The following is a 15,995-nucleotide window of genomic DNA, read 5'->3' on the forward strand; positions in this document are numbered from 1 at the left end:
AAGGCCTCGCCCTCTGTGGGTTCTTCGGCGGGTGCGGGTCGGCCTTCGAAGAGACGGATCCACCATGCCGGGGGGTCGAGCGGGCTGTGGCCGCTGTGCAGCGGCGGGTAGACGTCGTTGAAGAAATACCAGACTACCGAGTGTCAGCGTCAATCAAGCAGCGAAGTGGAGGGCTACCTACTGTGTCCGACCACAATGCCGCACATTTCGTCTTTGGGCACAGTGCCGTGCATGACCAGCGAGAAGCACAGTAACACCCATGGAAGATACGGCGCGCGGAATACTATTATGCCCAGGAAGCTGAGCAGGGTGTCCGGGTTCTTCCTGCTCCAGATGTAGATCAGGGTGCTGGACAGCGCGGAGCCGAGGAAGGCCATGGAGAACATGGGCGCTATGCAGAGGAGAAGCGTGGAAGCGAATGTGAGGAGCCATGAGAAGTGTGCGGGTGAGCGTCCGGATGATTCTTCGAGGAGTCGTGAGTAGCGCTGGAGGAAGAATATGTGGTAGAGCAGGTCGAGGTTGAGGGGCCCGAAGTAGAAGAACGTGGTTATGAGGCGCCAGTACTATTCCAATGTCAGTACATGAGGAAGATGCATAGGGTGGAGGTGGAGACGTACCTGACTCCTCACAAAGACGGTCCGGAAGCTGTAGAACAGCTGAAAGGGCGAGATAATGTGGCATTGCACCAGCACGCTTGCACTGAGGGCGGCGGTCATCCACCAGCGCGTGCATACGGGCATCTCGTAGAACCATTGCTCGAGCGGAAACTGGCCCATCATGCCGTCGCCGCCTGCCAGGACGTTCGCCATTGCGTAGTAGGATCTGTGTGTCTGGAGGGATTCCGGAGCGGTTGTTGCTAGAAGAAGACGTGGAGACGACGCGGAAGAGGGTCGGTGGGGAGCGGGCGATAGCGAGCGGAAGGCCAGCTATATGGATTGCCGGACAAAGCGATGCTGTCACACGAGGCAGTGAATTATGGCGGCGGTTCGGCTTCTGGCTACGTAACATGTCCGATGGTGCCGAACCCCAACGCGATTAGATAAGATTAGATCTCTTGGCATCCGCCCAGCCACATTCCCCAGCCTCCTCAATTCATTCCATGTGCCAGCATCCAGCAAGATCACAATGCTTCACGATTCCGCTTGCAATTGCACCCTCCGCTTTCACCCTATCTCATCTATTCTTGCGCCGTCTGTTGTGCTGTGACAAAGCGCACAATTACAGCAGCATTGGAAGCTAGACGCGACTTTTAAGCCCCCATCGCGAGGTCTCATATTGCAGTTTGCGCCCGCAATTCCGCCTGTTTCACCCCGTTTGCCATTGCTTCGACTCCTGCGGGTACTCGCAGACTCGATAGTACCATTCTTCGAAATTTCCCGCGCATAGACCGCAATGCCGCCGAAAGGACAAGCCAGGCGCAATCTCGCGCGCCCGACGCGCGGAGGAGGAGCTGCGGGACGAGGAGGACGCAAGAGCGCAGGCGGCAGGAGATCATCGGGAATGCGCCGTATGTTGCAGCTTTGTGCGGAGCTTTGCGCGCAAGGACAGAGCTAACTGCGATCACAGTCGGACAGCCTGGACCAGCGCCCGAGCGAGCGAAGAGGCGATACAGGCCTGGGACCGTTGCGCTGAAGGAGATTCGACGGTATCAGAAGTCAACCGAGCTGCTCATTCTCAAGGCGCCGTTCCAGAGACTGGTAAGGACTATTTTCCGAGTCAATTGGTGTGATAGCCGGGGCTGATGTGTGTTTGCACAGGTACGAGAAATCGCCCAGGGAGTAACGACCCAGGACGGACCCGACAGATGGCAAAGTCAAGCTATCCAGGCGCTGCAGGAGGCTACCGAAGCTTTCCTCGTCAGCCTCTTCCACGACGCCAACCTCTGCGCCATCCATGCGAAGCGCGTCACCATCCAGCAGAAGGATATACAGCTTGCGCGGCGACTGCGCGCGGCCTGGGGAGCTCCCATTTGAAGAGGGGCCATTCCTCGCGAAGGAGACCAATTGCGCATATACCTTTCGATTCTGCTGAGGGCTTAGGGGTGGCGGACAGTTAGTGAGGCACCAATTGCTATTTGAAAGGCATGGCGGCCACTGTTGAAACACCTAGGTGTGGAATAAGCCACGAATTGGGTGGTTCTGTCGGCGTTCTGAGGCGTGTGAGGCTCGAGGTGTTGACGGCGGTCCTGGATTGCTCCTTGAATGTTTTTGGCGTCATTTGTATACCAATTAGTACGCCGTCTGGCATTATTCTTGCCCTCGAGAACAATTGAAACCCGACTAATTCTTCATCCACGGGCGCGAGGTTCACATTCATCAGATTATGCGCACTCTCTAGAAAGATGATGTCTCGCACCAGTCGTGCTTTCTAATGTGGCGTTAGTGCCCGCTAGTCCGCCCCGTCTTTTGAACCTTGAACCAACTCCATCTCCTCGCCTTCACACTCGCACATTATGCCCTTACCGCAACGCAGGACTGATTCAATTCCCTCTCTAGGGCCAACATCCTTCCAAACGCAGCATGTGGGGTGCGTAAGCCGTGTCCAGGACCCCACATGCACCACACCTTGCCTCTGCTCGGACCCTCCGGCGGCAATGTCCACGATACGGCCAAAGGCATCTACTATAGTCCGCGCTTACAGCACACGCGCTATCTCCTGCATATGCAATTAAGCGCCGACCCTTCATTTATCTCAGGCCCGGGCGATCGCGATTCCTGTGGCAGGACAGGAGACGAGAGAGGGATACAGTCCGTCTGGGTACACTCACATATTGGCTGACAACGCCGATAGTAGGGCGTATCTTACAGCAGCGGTCCGTAGATTTGATCAATGGCGGTCCAAGCTCGACCCGGGGATATTGAGATACATAGTAGGACCGAGGACATGCGCCGTCCGCGAGCAACGCCCAGAGCAGGCCCGAAGATCACGAGCAGAGCTTCCAGCGCAAGGAAGCATGCGTTCGGGCATTGCCTCGTTTGGTATCGCCTCCAAGGCCCACAATCCCACGGCCCGGTCCTTTAGCCTTGGCCGATGCCGTCAACCAGATTTTCCGGTCCCTACCCCGCGTCAACGCGCGCTTTTCAATTATCCTCCCTTGGAGGTTTGTTTCGCTTAGACGGTTCACGGGAAGCTTCTTTCCGTTTGCCCTGGTTTGATTTTGGAGGAGATTCGCATCTGCGAAGTTTGCATCTTGGTGGAATTTGTTCATCCAGGCACTCAAACTTCTCCTTCCACGTCTGGGCCTTATCGAAAGGCTCGGGCTCGCTCTGTAATATCTTTTGCAGCACCTCTGGAATGGGAGTCATGATCCTGCATATCCCGTACCATGAACCCATCAAGACCGTGATGATGTAGGCTTCCAGCAGAATTCTCAACGGAACGAATGAGTTCATCATTTAGAGAGAGCACGTTTCCGTGCTGCTCTGGTGCAGTGCGTATCCGGTAGGCATCTTGCCTGAGATGCCACCCTTGTACAGAGCTGTGCCTCCCTTCCAGCAAGCGAGCATGTTGGGAAGCGCAAGAAAGATGAGCTACATATGCAGAAGACTAGCCACACGGATCACTTTCCCACCCGAGATAGCGGGGCGTAAAGTCTATCGTTTGGCTTACGGGGATTGATGCGAATCTAGAATATGCTCATCAATCATAGGACGAAGAATATGCGCAAGCTGCATGATTGGATGGGGCCACCCAGCCCTACGGCGCCATATTGAACTACCGATGACCGCGTAGGATTCTCCCGAGCATTTCGACAGCCCTAGCGCAAGGCACAGCAGTACGCGCATATACGATGGCTCCAGAAATTGGAGCAGAAGCTATGGCATCAACAGGGAATAGCTACGTATATGGGCACAGCTCCCCCTCGCGGTGCCGTTCTCCATCCAGCTCTTCCTTACAGTCAATTGCTGAGCCAATCCATCAGACATGGCTCGGATTCTCTCTCTTGCGTCTGGTTTGGCTTCCTTGGCGCTGTTCGGCCTCTCCGCGTCGGCTGCTCCCAGCGACAACCAAACCTACGAATATATCGTCGTCGGTTCCGGACCTGGCGGTGGCCCGCTCGCAGCCAACCTCGCAAGAGCTGGACACTCGGTGCTTCTACTCGAGGCTGGTGATGACCAGACTGAGAACGTAAACGTATCACAATGGATTAACTTTAATTCCGCCGGTAACGATCCAGCGACGCGATGGGACTTCTTCGTCAAGCACTCGGATGATGCAGCTCGCGAGGCGAGGTACATGCACAGAACGTGGCGCAAGACGGATGGAGGGTTCTATGTCGGGCTTGATCCTCCGGCGGGTGCGAAGCCCCTTGGTATCGTATGTCTGCACTACCGCATATTGATAGCTCCATGGAGAAAAGACGGAGTCCTTGTGGCCTGAGTAGCTCTCGCTTTGATTTCACTCACTGACGCATGCTAGTACTACCCTCGTGCCGGAACATTAGGCGGGTGCGCCATGCACAACGTTAGTTGATCATCCCAAGCCATGACTGGAAATCATTCTGACTACTCCAGGGATGTCTCACGATGAATCCTAACGATCTGGACTGGGATACAATCGCCGAGATGACCGGAGACGACTCATGGTCAGCTGAGAATATGCGCAAGTATCTCGTCAAGCTGGAGAAGGTGCACTACAACAGCACCTACACCCACGGACACGACGGCTGGCTTGACATGACTATGCTTGATCCCGGCTATTCTAGCAGCTCCGACGCTAAGCAACTTAGCACCTACGCTGCTGAAGAGGCTGGGTACTCGGCACAAGACACCTCTAGCCTCCTCCAACGTGACATGAACGGTGCTCAGCTCGACCGCGACAACCTCGTTGGCCCCTTTGGTGGAGTCAGCCATATCAATCCGAACGGACGACGTTCTTCCCCTGGCTATTATGTCCGAGACACCGTCGCAGAGGGCAAATACCCAATCACCCTCTCTCTGGATACTCTCGCGACAAAGGTTATATTCGACAAGGGCACGACGCCAAAGGCTATTGGTGTCGAATATCTCCAGGGCAAGAGCATGTACAGCGCGGATCCCCGCTACAATGCCGCCGACAAGGGAACACCAGGAAAGGCCTACGCTTCCAAGGAAGTCATCATCTCTGGTGGCGCTTTCAACTCCCCGCAGCTCCTCATGCTTTCTGGTATCGGGCCGAAGTCGCATCTCGAGAAGTTCAACATCTCCGTTGTATCGGACCTTCCTGGCGTCGGTCACCAGCTCGCAGACAACTACGAAGCAGGTATCCTCTCGCTTGGCAGCCGTGCCGTTACAGGCCAGGGGGAGATCTTCCCCAATTTCTGGAAGACATCGCAGGGCCAGATCAGGGACATCTATATGTGGTGTGGATCCTTCTCATTTGAAGGCTTCTGGCCCGGGTAAGTCAAACCTTGTCATCCCTACAATCAAGCGACGTGAGTACTAACATACTCCAGCTTCCCCAACATCCCCCCCTACTTCAACCAAACCCACGGCCCCAACCAATACGAATGCGCCCTCGTGCACATGAACCCGCGCTCGCAAGCCGGCGTCATCGAGCTGCAATCCGCCGACCCGCGCGCCGTCCCCGCCATCAACCTCAACTTCTTCCAAGACGGCGCCGACAAGGACCTCCAAGCCATCCTCGAAGGCGTCCAGTGGGTCCGCAGCTGGCTCTCCAAAGTCGACCCCGCAGCCCCCAACTCCCTCGCTCCCTTCCAGGAACTGCACCCCTGCGAGGGCACCATCGGAAAGCAGAACTGCACCGACGCGGTCCAGAAGACGTATATCAAGGAGCAGGCGTATAGCCACCATGCGAGCAGTAGCTGCCGCGTTGGCGCGGATGATGATCGCATGGCGGTGCTGGATAGCAAGTTTAGGGTTAGGGGCGTGGCGGGGCTGAGGGTCGTGGATGCGAGCTCGTTTCCCAAGGTTCCGGGGGGGTTCCCGGTGCTGCCGACTATGATGCTGAGTGAGAAGGCGACGGAGGATATTCTGGGGACGCTGTAGGGGGAGGGGGAGATGGGGAGAGGTACCCGGCCGAAGGAAAGGAAAAGCGGCGCAGGAGTCTTGAGCTGGCTGGGTGGTGGGAGCGTAGATAGTTCTTCTTCTGGTACATGTTGCTTTTGCTTGGGAGTGCCTGGCCTAAAAAGATTTTTTTTTTTCACTTCTGCGAGTTTCTTGTCCGATGTGCTACCGTTGCAGTCACCATTTGAAAACAAGTCTACATTGGTAAGAACAATACCACATCAACCGCGCCCTCCCATCCTCTCCTCATCCGCTCCTCCCATCCCCCTTCGACGCAAATCCCACCGTGCATGGATACCCGGCATTCGGCTTCGCGCCCACGCCCTTCCCCGCAGTCATATACGCCTGCGAACCCCACACCCTCTCGGCGTCTTCTGCGTACGCGGGCTTGATATCGAACTCGCGGGCTGTCATTAATAGCACGATGCGCAACTCCATCATTGCGAGCGTTTGTCCGAGACTGAGAGTTGGGGCAGGGTTAGCTGAATTTGGAGCGAATGGAGGGTGAAGCGGTACAGATGCCGGGCAGGCACTCCGCACCCAAAACAAAGAAAGGCCCACATACCAGCTCCTGGGCCCCCACTCAAAAGGCCTCCAAGCGCCCTTCTTCGGCGCCATCTCAATCTCCGCCTCTCCCTCCCTCGCCAACCACCTTTCCGGCCAAAACCGATGCGGATCCTTCCAGTCCCTTGGATTGCGATGGATCGCCAGATGGTTCGTCCAGATCTTCAGCCCGGCCGTCGGAAACACCTTCCCGTTGTCGTCGACCAGATTGACCAACGGGCTGCCGACGCGGATGCCGCCGGCGGGCGGATACAAGCGCAGCGTCTCGCGGATGACGGCGAGGGTGAAAGGGAGCTGGCTCAGGAGCTCGGGCGAGGAGGCGAGGAGGGAGAGGATGTGGGAGGGGGAGGTGCAGGGGCCGAAGACGGCGGTGTGTTCGGCGCGCAGGCGGGAGAGGGAGGTGGGGGAGGTGGAGAGGTTGTGGTAGATGAAGATTAGGGTTGTGCTTGTTGTTTCGTGGCCGCCGGTGAGGAAGAGGAGGGTTTGCGAGGTGAGGGTTTTTCTGAAGGTTGGTTCGAGTGGGACTGGCTTTTCGTTGTTGGTTGCTCTGGACGTCGTCGTTTCGAGGTAGTTGGCCAGAGCGTGCGAGATGATGGACTTTGAGCTGCGTGTGCTGGAGGTGGGGTCTTGCAGCTCGGCGAAGCGCTTGTCGAGCTCTTTACCAACGTAGTCGCGGATTCGACGATTGCGTTGGCGGAAAGAGGGCGACCACATCGCTCTCCAGCGCTTCCAGGGGCCCATGATGGGATTGAAGGCTATCCAGTCCGCTTGGGTGCGAAGGTCGGCTGCGAGTGGATTCTCCTTGTGCTGGTGACAGAGGCGGGTGCCACTGCTCATTCGTTAGTATGGGCTTCCATCCACTTTTCCTCAATCGGGTGGGCTACCAACAGCGCCATACTCCCAATAACATCCATGGTCAAATCCGCCGTCAACTGCTCCAATTCAAACACCTCGCCACTCCCTGCCCTTTCCCTCAACTTCCCACAAAACATCTCGACCTCCCGCGCAATCCCCGCCGCCATCTCCAGCATATTTCTCTCGCTAAAACTCGAGTTGAACAGTTTCCGCCACTGTCTCCAGACGTCCCCGCTCATGGTCACCAGACTCCGCCCTCCGCACATGACATCCAGCGGTTTATCGATGTCATCTCCATGCGGCAGATCAACTTCGTGCTTCTCCATTTGCGCGGCCACCTGCCCACTCGCTATAACGAGGTGGCCGTAGCTGAAGGGCCAGAAGTCGAGGTAGAATAGTCCGCCCGGAAAGTCTCTGGCTAGCTGGGCTACGGCAACATCGGTTATTGCGTCAGGCGGATGTTGGCTTTTCAAAGACGCTATGAGACCCAAATGGCCCCAGAGAAAACTGTAGCCGGATGGAACTTCCTGTGGATAGGTTACTTACGTTCGCGCACGCCCATGACACCGCGATTGAGGTGTACGGTGTACCTACCGAGCCGGCCTTTTGCAGGCGCAGAAACTTTGCGCGTGCCGCGTAGAACCTGGTGAAGCCATAGATGAGAAGCAGTGAGGGTAAGACCGCTCCGATCAGCACGGCTGTCAAGCCCAGCGATGGCGCAATAAATAGCATGTCGTGTAGGATTGGAATTGGAGTTTTACTGTTACACAGCAGATCTGCGGGAAGCTGCGGAGTGGTGAAGCGCGGGGCCTAAGCTTTCCTCGTACGAGATTGCTTCAGGCAATTGGCGTTTTAGGCACTATGCATAATCCGCGATAGTGATACGAAAGGCTGTCCAGTCATGCTGGGAGGAGAGGAAATAGTGCGGTTTCCTGCCATGCTCGTGCTCGTGCTTGAAAGCCGAACTTTAACATCCCACGCAGGTACCAATGGATCGGCATCCCCTCATCCTGGCTATCGGTTGCTCGTGCTGCTCCCCTGCCCGTCGCGATCACGTTTTGTGACCAGGCCGGGGGCTTGCATAAGGGCCGTTTCGCGGCCCGGAAAACTCCATCTGAATCGCACGGCGAGCTGACGCATCGAGAACTCGAACCACGATCGCTAATGGTGCCAGCACGCGACGTATGCCAAGAGGGTAGATCGGGGGTCCTCGCAAGGACTGAAAAGTGATGAAAAGTGACCCGTCACGGTTTCGACGCGTGAGTGCATGATCACCATATACGCTAACCTTTTTCGGCTAGATTAGGCCGCCCTCCCCCTCCCCTGACGACGTCACTTTGTTTTGGTCAACTTTTATCTTGCTATCCTGTCCAGCTTTCCGTCCGTAAGCTGTCACTCTTTGTTTACTCCTCTCAATTCAGTGTCATTTCCACGATGGCTCCACGAAGACCTCCAGCAGCGAAGAGAAAGAAGCAGAAGGCGGAGAAGGCGAAACGCGCCCAAGAAGAAGCAGAGAGAGGCAACAGGAGCAGCTAGCCAGAGACATTGACCAACTTTGTATCGACATGGATGGCAGAGATGGAAATGGAGCGTTGGTCACCCCGGCGGCGAGAGGGAACATGAGAGAGAGTGTGCGGGCGCCTAGGAGGATGCCGAAGGAAGCGCCTCAACCTAAGGTTAAGCCGAATTACTCGCCTCCGCTGTTCACTTCGGAGCACGCCTTACCGTTCGGATCGGAGAAGGATTGGGATTCGGCGAAGCTTAAGGAGGGTGTATGGCAGGTCGAGTTTGGACCGGAGTTCAGGGTCGAAAAGTAGGTCCTACGCTTAGAGTGATGAACCAATGCATATACTTACCCACGCCTCTCTAGCTCCCATATAGAAGCCATCTCCAATGCGCCCTCCGCCTTCCGCACCCAACTGAAGGCCTTCTACTGCGGCGACCCTTCCCGCTCATCCCTCAATACCCTCCCCATCACCGACGCCGCAATCCTCAAGCTCGTCAAAGCCTGCCCCGGTCTCGAGCACATCCGTCTCTCCAACTGCGCCAAACTTACTGAGCCACTCTACCCCATTATCCACTGCTGCCGCAGGATCCGCGCCATCACGATTGCCGCCGCTCCAGGCAACAAGACGCGTTTTCCGCTCGACCAATCCGCGAATGGTGCTCTTGATGATCTGGCCCTCAACCCGGGCATGTGTCCCACGCTCCGATTCATGGAGTTCCACAACATCAACATCGATAAGGCGCGCAAGAATTTCTTCCAACACTTGCCCTTGATGAAGCCATTCGAATCCCGTGGTCTAGAGATCATCTACGGCCATCATGAGCTAGGCACCGTGAGGCTGTTCCGTGGCGGAGAGGAGATGTATATCGAGGGAGAGGAGAATGTGCTGCCCGACTGGGATGTTATCTTCAGCAGGGTGCTTGGCTCGCGAAGCAGAGATCTCTATGACGAGGATCATTATGGCGGAGATCCGTATTATGGGTTTGATAGTGAGGGGGACTTCGTTGACGACGATTTTTATGGGTGTGACTGTGGCTGTGACTGTGAGGAGTGCTGGGGGTATGTGGAGGAGGATAAGTATAATACTGGGTTTAACCGCGCACTCAAAATTTTGGGCTCGCTGGCGACGGAGGTTGAGCGTGGACGCCTAAATCAGAATAGGCGCTGGTATGTCTATTAGATGCCCAGATGGCCGTGCTTGCTATGTTGCGTTCATTACCAGCATGTTCCGCGGAATTTTTCCTCTCAGTGTCCTGAAGGCGAATTTGAACGGGTATGGGTTGTAATTGTAATTGGCCTAGAGTAAAAAGACGATGTTAGTTTCCACGATTCAGACGCGTAGCAAATATTTGCGGGGGTTGTTGGTACAATACGATTGGTACGATACAACGGCGAAGTACGTAGAGAGGAGAGATTTTTGGAGATGCGATGGGTTTGTTGTCACCGCAAGGCATGCGTTCGTATTTGAAGTGCGGCGAGTGTTTTCCGAACTCTTGTCCTCTTCCACTCCTTTGACAAGGGATTCGACAATGGTCGGCATTTAGTGTTTTAGGATAGCTCAAAGTACTTATGCGAGGACATCCGAGGTAGAAAATGGTGTTCTCGTTCTGGGTGAGCTTGAACTCCTCTTCGTGGCGTCTGACGATGACGATGTTAAACTTGCTCGTTACCCGTGTTGACGAGTGGCTGAATCATGCGCATGCTATTAGCTCGCCCGGTGCGCCAGAAACAAGTTGGAATACCCGCATTCAATGTCTTTTGTGACTTGCGACAGCGGGAGACATAGCTTAGTTGGTTGGTCGGTCGGTTGGAATTGATTTACGTCCAGTACTAAGTACATGAGAGCCTCCCGTGGCGGTAGACATGGCATCGCTTCGGCGGGCTGAAAAGAGGCAACAACAGAAGCTTTCGACCGAGTATGTCGGAAATGATGGGGGTTTGCATTGAGTTGCGGTGAGTGTGACAGATGAGCAGCCGCTGACTGGAATTTACAGGAGCTGGGTCTTGCTCGGTGTGTAGTCGAGATGTGACGTTCGAGTTCGCGCATGCGAAGATAAATGCATAAACCCGATGCTGGAAGCAGGTCGTGACCCATTGGCCCGATAATTGTAATCCCTAGAAAAATCGGCTCGGGGATCGGGACAATCAGGCATAGGCGACCAGCGACTATGGCGTTATCCGATAGCGATCAGGCAATCCCGCAAACGCTCAGCGAGGCCTGGTTCGTTATTATATACGCGCAAAGGAACGCTGATATACTTGTCACCTTCGTACGCAACTTCCACATATAGCTCTGTCAGTTTGTGAATGTGGTTGATCAACAGGGACGTCAGTAGTAAACGCCAGGACCCCGCAGAGGCAAACTTGATGCACTGCAGGAGGAGTCGCCGAAGAGAACCTTTGTGGTTGAGAAGGAATGCCGTGAGTGCTTCTCCCTCGGCAGTTACATGCGAGAGGCCGAATCGAGAAAGACAGGGAAGGTGTAGTGTAGCAAGGGAGCGCATGATGTTGGCGCTCCGGAAGCTGTTCCCGCGACAAAGTTTTACAAAGTTTAAACTCAGGTCAGACAGGTGAGGCATTTGTTGAAGTGCTCGCACTAGACCAACCTCGGGGATTGGGCATTGCTGGCCACAAATAGGTGCGTCGTCCGTGGGGAGTGATAGGTGAAGCTGGCGTAAGTGATTTAAGGCGCTGTGTCTTGCGTCGAGAGCATGAATACACACCGCATAGGCTGGTGCGAAGCGAGCATTGAGGTTCGTAGTGGGGTAGATGGCTGGAGCCCGAACTTCAAGACTTTGGAGTTCTATGTTCGCCTTGTCCGCGGCCTCCAGGACAAGCTGATGGAGAAAGTTGGCTGTGAGCGCCCACTGCTCCGTAAAGATGGTTGCCGCGGGTTCTCTTTCGTTCGCCTCCTCGATTTCGTTCCGCATCTCGGATACGTGTGGCGGATGGGCCGTAACACTGCGCCACTGACGGAAAATGGCCGCTAGCGGTGTAATAATCACTACCTCGCTCAAGTTTGGAAGGCCCGTGAATATCTGACCGAGCCCAGCTCTTAAGATTCCCTGAACCCTCGCTTCAAGGGGGACAGCATCCGGGTCGACTTCTTCTTCTCCTAGGGAGACTGTCGGTTCCGCATGATGCGCAAAGTGCAGGCACTTCACGGCTTTGCCTAGGTCGGGGTGCTGGCTGATGGCATGAAGTCGGTCTAGGCTCGCTGGGAAGAAGTCGACGATTAGGCTTGAGAAAGCGGCTTTGCTGAAGTCGTAGAGTGTTTTCGAATTCAGAGCCCGGCAAGTCAGGCGTAGGCCGTAAAGAGCGTCCATATCGGTCGCGTAGGAGTTCGTTGGTCCTGAGATGAGATGCTGGGAGATTTTGCTGACGATTTCAGTCGGCAACGAGGGAAGCGTAGGACCCATTGCTCGGTCGAGATGCCAATTCTTGTTGAGAATGAAGTCCTAGGGCTCGTGTAGCTACTCAAAATAAACCGAGGGGCAATTTTGCTGAGCGGGACTGAGAAGCCTAAGGTTAGGTGTCGCTCACGCCAGGCAGCAGCGTTTCGTCCCGAGTCCGATTATGATAGAGCTTTGATGGAAAGACAGATTGTGAAACAACTAATCACTGGAGACAGCTCGTTCTCAATACTGAGCCAGTTCAATGAAGAAGGAACTTTGGGGATGTGTGTTGTGCAGTGATGGTGGAGATCACGGCACGAAGGTGCAGGCGAGTTGGAGCTGGAGCGTCCACGGGTGGAAAAGAGCCTAGTCCCGAAACAGCTAGCGCGCTTGTCCTGGCCAGGTGCCAGGTCTCCAAAGGTTTGGTGGTTCCATCTTACTCATCGCACTGTGTTACTTCTTTAAGAAATATGCGAATGGAACTTTCGTACGGTAACCTCGTCTAATCGAATTGCGTCTTGCAAGATACTTCGAATTCAGTGAGCGGAACTACGTCATCCCTGTTCCTGACTCCCCTCGAACAATGCGCCTTCTGCCCTGTGGAGGTTGAGGAACACTTACTAACCTCGTCGCTGGCTGGAATATGAAGAAGGATATCCATCTCCAGTGCCTGGCTGACCTCTGACCAAAGCCGAGCTCCGTTGCGGGCTGAGAGGGTTGTGGGGGGAGGTCCATATGGGGCGCGACTCGTACAGACGTCTCTCTTCGGCCTCAAGCCGACCCGAATCAAACCTCCGGAAGTCACTGGGCCTATCAAGCCGACAGCAAGCGCTGTGAACATGGCACAGGACAATCTGCATTTTCCCATCCCCCGCCTCTCTTGGCGATCTTGGCCATGCAACCTTCCCCGCCCCATATCAGCCGTTATCGGTAGTGGAAGGACATGCCACAACGTCATTCAATGGCTATCTCTCGAGCTGTTCCTGCAGCGCGTCTGCGCTATGGCTAAACCAGGAAGCTCCGTAACGAGATATCCAACGTTCGCACCATGTGCCTGAGGGACTGACGCTGGCGTGCTTTTCCGAGGACACTCGGAATCCCATAAGAGTGGGTTTACCCGCTCCAGTATCGCTGCAGCATGCGAAATCTTGTAGAAGACCTTGGAGTGCTTCAATTGAGCGGTTGCAAAGATGCTGTCGCGAGGTCTCTCGTTGTATGCGGCCATTGGCGCACTGAGCGGGGTTGTGACCGCCCAATTCCCTCCAACTCCTACCGGCGTGTCCGTGCTTCAGTCGCGCATTGAAGAAGGTATCAGTATATCCTACAAAGAGGTGTGTGATGCCTAAAAGACGTTGTTTGCTAAATACTGATCTTCATCCCACAGAGCGACCTTTGCGAGACAACGGAAGGCGTCCGAAGCTACTCAGGCTACGTCCACCTACCTGCCGGCTCTCTCGATGATCTTGGCGTACAAAACCAAACATACGAGATCAATACTTTCTTCTGGTTCTTCGAGTCGAGAAAGGATCCTGAGAATGCGCCGCTTTCGATATGGATGAACGGTGGCCCGGGAAGCAGCTCAATGCTTGGGTTGATGCGAGAGAATGGGCCATGCTACGTGCACTCCGACTCCAACTCCACATACTTGAGTGAATGGTCATGGAACAATGAGGGTATAGCGAGGACTCTGAATTCGGTCGTAGGATTCGTTGCTAATTGCCTTTAGTTAATATGCTCTACCTCGACCAGCCTGTGCAGGTTGGCCTCTCATACGACACGCTTACCAACGTCACTGTGTCTTCTCTCACTGGTTCGGAAGGCGTCGAAGTGGCAGAATTCTCCAACGGCGTCCCGGAACAGAACAATACTTTCTATGTGGGCACATACGGGAGCCAGAACCGGAACCTCACCACTCAAGGGACGATGAATTCAGCGCGCGCACTCTGGCACTTTGCCCAGGTCTGGTTCCAAGAGTTTCCTGGATATAAGCCCAACGACAACCGCATCTCCATCGCCACCGAGAGCTACGGGGGGCGCTACGGTCCAGCTTATACCGCTTTTTTCCAAGAACAAAACGAGAAGATCTTGAACGGAACGTGGGATGAGCAAGGCCAGACGCATATTCTTCACCTGGACACCTTGTTTATCATCAATGGGTGCATCGACCGCTATGTTCAATGGCCGGCCTATCCCATGATGGCTTACAACAACACGTACGGCATCAAGGCATACAACGAGTCGCGCTACGAGGAAGTACTAGACCATCTCTACGGCGAAGGTGGCTGCCTCACGCAAATCGAAACGTGTCGGAATCTGAGCCTTGCCTACGACCCGACAAACCAAGGCTTCAATGACACCGTCAATAGTGTGTGTGAGGAGGCGGAAACATTCTGCACTGAGAATATTCGTGACCCATATTTTGATACCGACCTCAACTACTATGACATCTCCGCACCTGGAGCAGCATCGTTCCCGCATCCATGGTATGAGGGATGGCTAAATCAGCCACATGTGCAGCAGGGCCTTGGTGTGCCGCTGAACTGGACGCAATCGAATACGGCCGTTGCGCTGGCCTTTAGAGGCATTGGTGACTATCCGCGTCCGGGGTGGAAGGAGGATCTGGCGTACCTGCTCGAAGAAGGCATTAAAGTCACTCTAGTCTACGGCGACCGAGACTATGGTAAGCTCATCCTAGAGGTCTTCAACTCCTGAAACGACGAGTCCACTGAACGATTCCAGCATGCAACTGGTACGGCGGCGAACTCCTCTCGCTCGCCATAAACTACAGCAACACCGAAGATTTCCACGCCGCCGGCTATGCCCCCGTCTACGTCAATGACTCCTACATCGGCGGCCAAGTGCGCCAGTACGGCAACCTCTCCTTCACCCGCGTCTACGAAGCCGGCCACGAGATCCCCGCCTATCAGCCCGAAACCGCTTACAAGATCTTCATGCGCGCTCTGTTCAACTTCGACATCGCAACCGGCAACATCTCCACGACCGATTATCCCGACTACTCGACTGGTGGGCCGAGCGATGTGTATGAGATCAAGAATGAGGGCGTGAAGATGAATGGGAGTCAATGTTATGTACTAGATAAGGATCAGTGCACGAGCGAGCAGTGGGAGAGCGTGGAGAATGGGAGTGCTCTTGTCAAGAATTGGATTGTGGTTGATGCGAATACGAGCTACATGTTTCCGGAGCTGGCGAATGGGACGGGCAATGGGACGAGTCCGTCTGGCACTAGCACAGCGACTCCAACGCCATCGTCAACGCCTAGTGGTACTGGCGGAGGCCCAGCAGCATCACAAACCGGTGCAGCCAGCGGGAAACTTCCTGGAGTGATGCTGGGGCGGAACGTGGGTGCAGCTGGGAGCGCCTTATTGGCAACACTATTTGGTGTCTTGGCGGTAATGCTGTAATGAGTAACACGAAGTAATAGGTAGAGAGTATCAATAGCGGTCCTAATTAGAAACAAACAGCGCTAAGTACGCCTCGACGACCATCGCGTACTGGTAGTTGAGATCCTCTTTGCGGCTGCACGTAATATTTGAACGACCGGCTTACGTGATATGCTTTGTGAATTAGTCCAATCCCCTATTTGCTTCTCGAATCAGCATTAACGAGCACGACCAATACTCCTAGAGACATGATGTCGCGAACTGCAGA

The 15,995-nt window shown here is 54.9% G+C and overlaps 8 protein-coding genes across 8 annotated transcripts; 4 read left to right on the forward strand and 4 right to left on the reverse strand.

The window, feature by feature from the left end:
• Positions 1–11: 11 nt before the first annotated feature.
• BU26DRAFT_391244 (Der1-like protein) lies at positions 12–809 on the reverse strand (the record flags this gene model as incomplete). Its single annotated transcript, XM_033822703.1, has 3 exons — positions 12–133; positions 182–563; positions 618–809. Coding segments are annotated over 3 exons (696 nt in total), but the record flags the coding sequence as incomplete, so codon positions are not given.
• Positions 810–1,108: 299 nt separating this feature from the next.
• On the forward strand, positions 1,109–2,293 carry BU26DRAFT_601784 (histone-fold-containing protein). Its single transcript, XM_033835286.1, has 3 exons — positions 1,109–1,507; positions 1,567–1,697; positions 1,758–2,293. The coding sequence occupies exons 1-3, from the start codon at positions 1,393–1,395 to the stop codon at positions 1,971–1,973; spliced, it is 462 nt and encodes a 153-aa protein (XP_033688718.1). The 5' UTR covers positions 1,109–1,392; the 3' UTR covers positions 1,974–2,293.
• A 1,604-nt stretch (positions 2,294–3,897) lies between these two features.
• Positions 3,898–6,028, forward strand: BU26DRAFT_601785 (GMC oxidoreductase). Its single transcript, XM_033835287.1, has 4 exons — positions 3,898–4,317; positions 4,420–4,464; positions 4,515–5,377; positions 5,435–6,028. Exons 1-4 carry the CDS (start codon positions 3,925–3,927, stop codon positions 5,985–5,987), a joined length of 1,854 nt encoding a protein of 617 aa, XP_033688719.1. The 5' UTR covers positions 3,898–3,924; the 3' UTR covers positions 5,988–6,028.
• Positions 6,029–6,251: 223 nt separating this feature from the next.
• Positions 6,252–8,156, reverse strand: BU26DRAFT_560995 (cytochrome P450 monooxygenase; the record flags this gene model as incomplete). The annotated part of the gene is made up of 4 exons (XM_033832860.1): positions 6,252–6,465; positions 6,571–7,398; positions 7,458–7,951; positions 8,019–8,156. 4 exons carry the CDS (start codon positions 8,154–8,156, stop codon positions 6,252–6,254), a joined length of 1,674 nt encoding a protein of 557 aa, XP_033688720.1.
• A 417-nt stretch (positions 8,157–8,573) lies between these two features.
• BU26DRAFT_228868 (uncharacterized protein) lies at positions 8,574–10,186 on the forward strand. The gene is made up of 2 exons (XM_033820833.1): positions 8,574–9,237; positions 9,295–10,186. Exons 1-2 carry the CDS (start codon positions 8,990–8,992, stop codon positions 10,109–10,111), a joined length of 1,065 nt encoding a protein of 354 aa, XP_033688721.1. The 5' UTR covers positions 8,574–8,989; the 3' UTR covers positions 10,112–10,186.
• A 1,307-nt stretch (positions 10,187–11,493) lies between these two features.
• Positions 11,494–12,350, reverse strand: BU26DRAFT_501861 (uncharacterized protein; the record flags this gene model as incomplete). The annotated part of the gene is made up of 2 exons (XM_033826596.1): positions 11,494–11,622; positions 11,655–12,350. 2 exons carry the CDS (start codon positions 12,348–12,350, stop codon positions 11,494–11,496), a joined length of 825 nt encoding a protein of 274 aa, XP_033688722.1.
• A 214-nt stretch (positions 12,351–12,564) lies between these two features.
• Positions 12,565–13,400, reverse strand: BU26DRAFT_228935 (uncharacterized protein). The gene is made up of 2 exons (XM_033820834.1): positions 12,952–13,400; positions 12,565–12,854 (listed from the first exon to the last, which is right to left on the reverse strand). The coding sequence occupies exons 1-2, from the start codon at positions 13,282–13,284 to the stop codon at positions 12,780–12,782; spliced, it is 408 nt and encodes a 135-aa protein (XP_033688723.1). The 5' UTR covers positions 13,285–13,400; the 3' UTR covers positions 12,565–12,779.
• On the forward strand, positions 13,283–15,850 carry BU26DRAFT_450718 (alpha/beta-hydrolase). Its single transcript, XM_033824751.1, has 4 exons — positions 13,283–13,657; positions 13,711–13,999; positions 14,053–15,006; positions 15,066–15,850. Exons 1-4 carry the CDS (start codon positions 13,517–13,519, stop codon positions 15,746–15,748), a joined length of 2,067 nt encoding a protein of 688 aa, XP_033688724.1. The 5' UTR covers positions 13,283–13,516; the 3' UTR covers positions 15,749–15,850.
• Positions 15,851–15,995: the final 145 nt, after the last annotated feature.

This window comes from Trematosphaeria pertusa (assembly GCF_010094035.1).
Source record: "Trematosphaeria pertusa strain CBS 122368 unplaced genomic scaffold BU26scaffold_3, whole genome shotgun sequence".
Classification (NCBI taxonomy): domain Eukaryota; kingdom Fungi; phylum Ascomycota; class Dothideomycetes; order Pleosporales; family Trematosphaeriaceae; genus Trematosphaeria; species Trematosphaeria pertusa.

Bases quoted from the DNA above. Each gene is read 5' to 3' on its own strand.
- BU26DRAFT_601784 (XM_033835286.1), top strand. From the start codon at position 1,393: ATGCCGCCGAAAGGACAAGCCAGGCGCAATCTCGCGCGCCCGACGCGC. The intron at 1,508-1,566 runs GTATGTTGCAGC...CTGCGATCACAG, and splicing joins GAGATCATCGGGAATGCGCC to TCGGACAGCCTGGACCAGCG. The intron at 1,698-1,757 runs GTAAGGACTATT...GTGTTTGCACAG, and splicing joins AGGCGCCGTTCCAGAGACTG to GTACGAGAAATCGCCCAGGG.
- BU26DRAFT_601785 (XM_033835287.1), top strand. From the start codon at position 3,925: ATGGCTCGGATTCTCTCTCTTGCGTCTGGTTTGGCTTCCTTGGCGCTG. The intron at 4,318-4,419 runs GTATGTCTGCAC...GACGCATGCTAG, and splicing joins GTGCGAAGCCCCTTGGTATC to TACTACCCTCGTGCCGGAAC. The intron at 4,465-4,514 runs GTTAGTTGATCA...TGACTACTCCAG, and splicing joins GCGGGTGCGCCATGCACAAC to GGATGTCTCACGATGAATCC.
- BU26DRAFT_228868 (XM_033820833.1), top strand. From the start codon at position 8,990: ATGGATGGCAGAGATGGAAATGGAGCGTTGGTCACCCCGGCGGCGAGA. The intron at 9,238-9,294 runs GTAGGTCCTACG...ACGCCTCTCTAG, and splicing joins CCGGAGTTCAGGGTCGAAAA to CTCCCATATAGAAGCCATCT.
- BU26DRAFT_228935 (XM_033820834.1), bottom strand. From the start codon at position 13,284: ATGACGTTGTGGCATGTCCTTCCACTACCGATAACGGCTGATATGGGG. The intron at 12,855-12,951 runs GTTAGTAAGTGT...CTGAATTCGAAG, and splicing joins ATATTCCAGCCAGCGACGAG to TATCTTGCAAGACGCAATTC.
- BU26DRAFT_450718 (XM_033824751.1), top strand. From the start codon at position 13,517: ATGCTGTCGCGAGGTCTCTCGTTGTATGCGGCCATTGGCGCACTGAGC. The intron at 14,000-14,052 runs GTATAGCGAGGA...AATTGCCTTTAG, and splicing joins ATGGTCATGGAACAATGAGG to TTAATATGCTCTACCTCGAC. The intron at 15,007-15,065 runs GTAAGCTCATCC...GAACGATTCCAG, and splicing joins CTACGGCGACCGAGACTATG to CATGCAACTGGTACGGCGGC.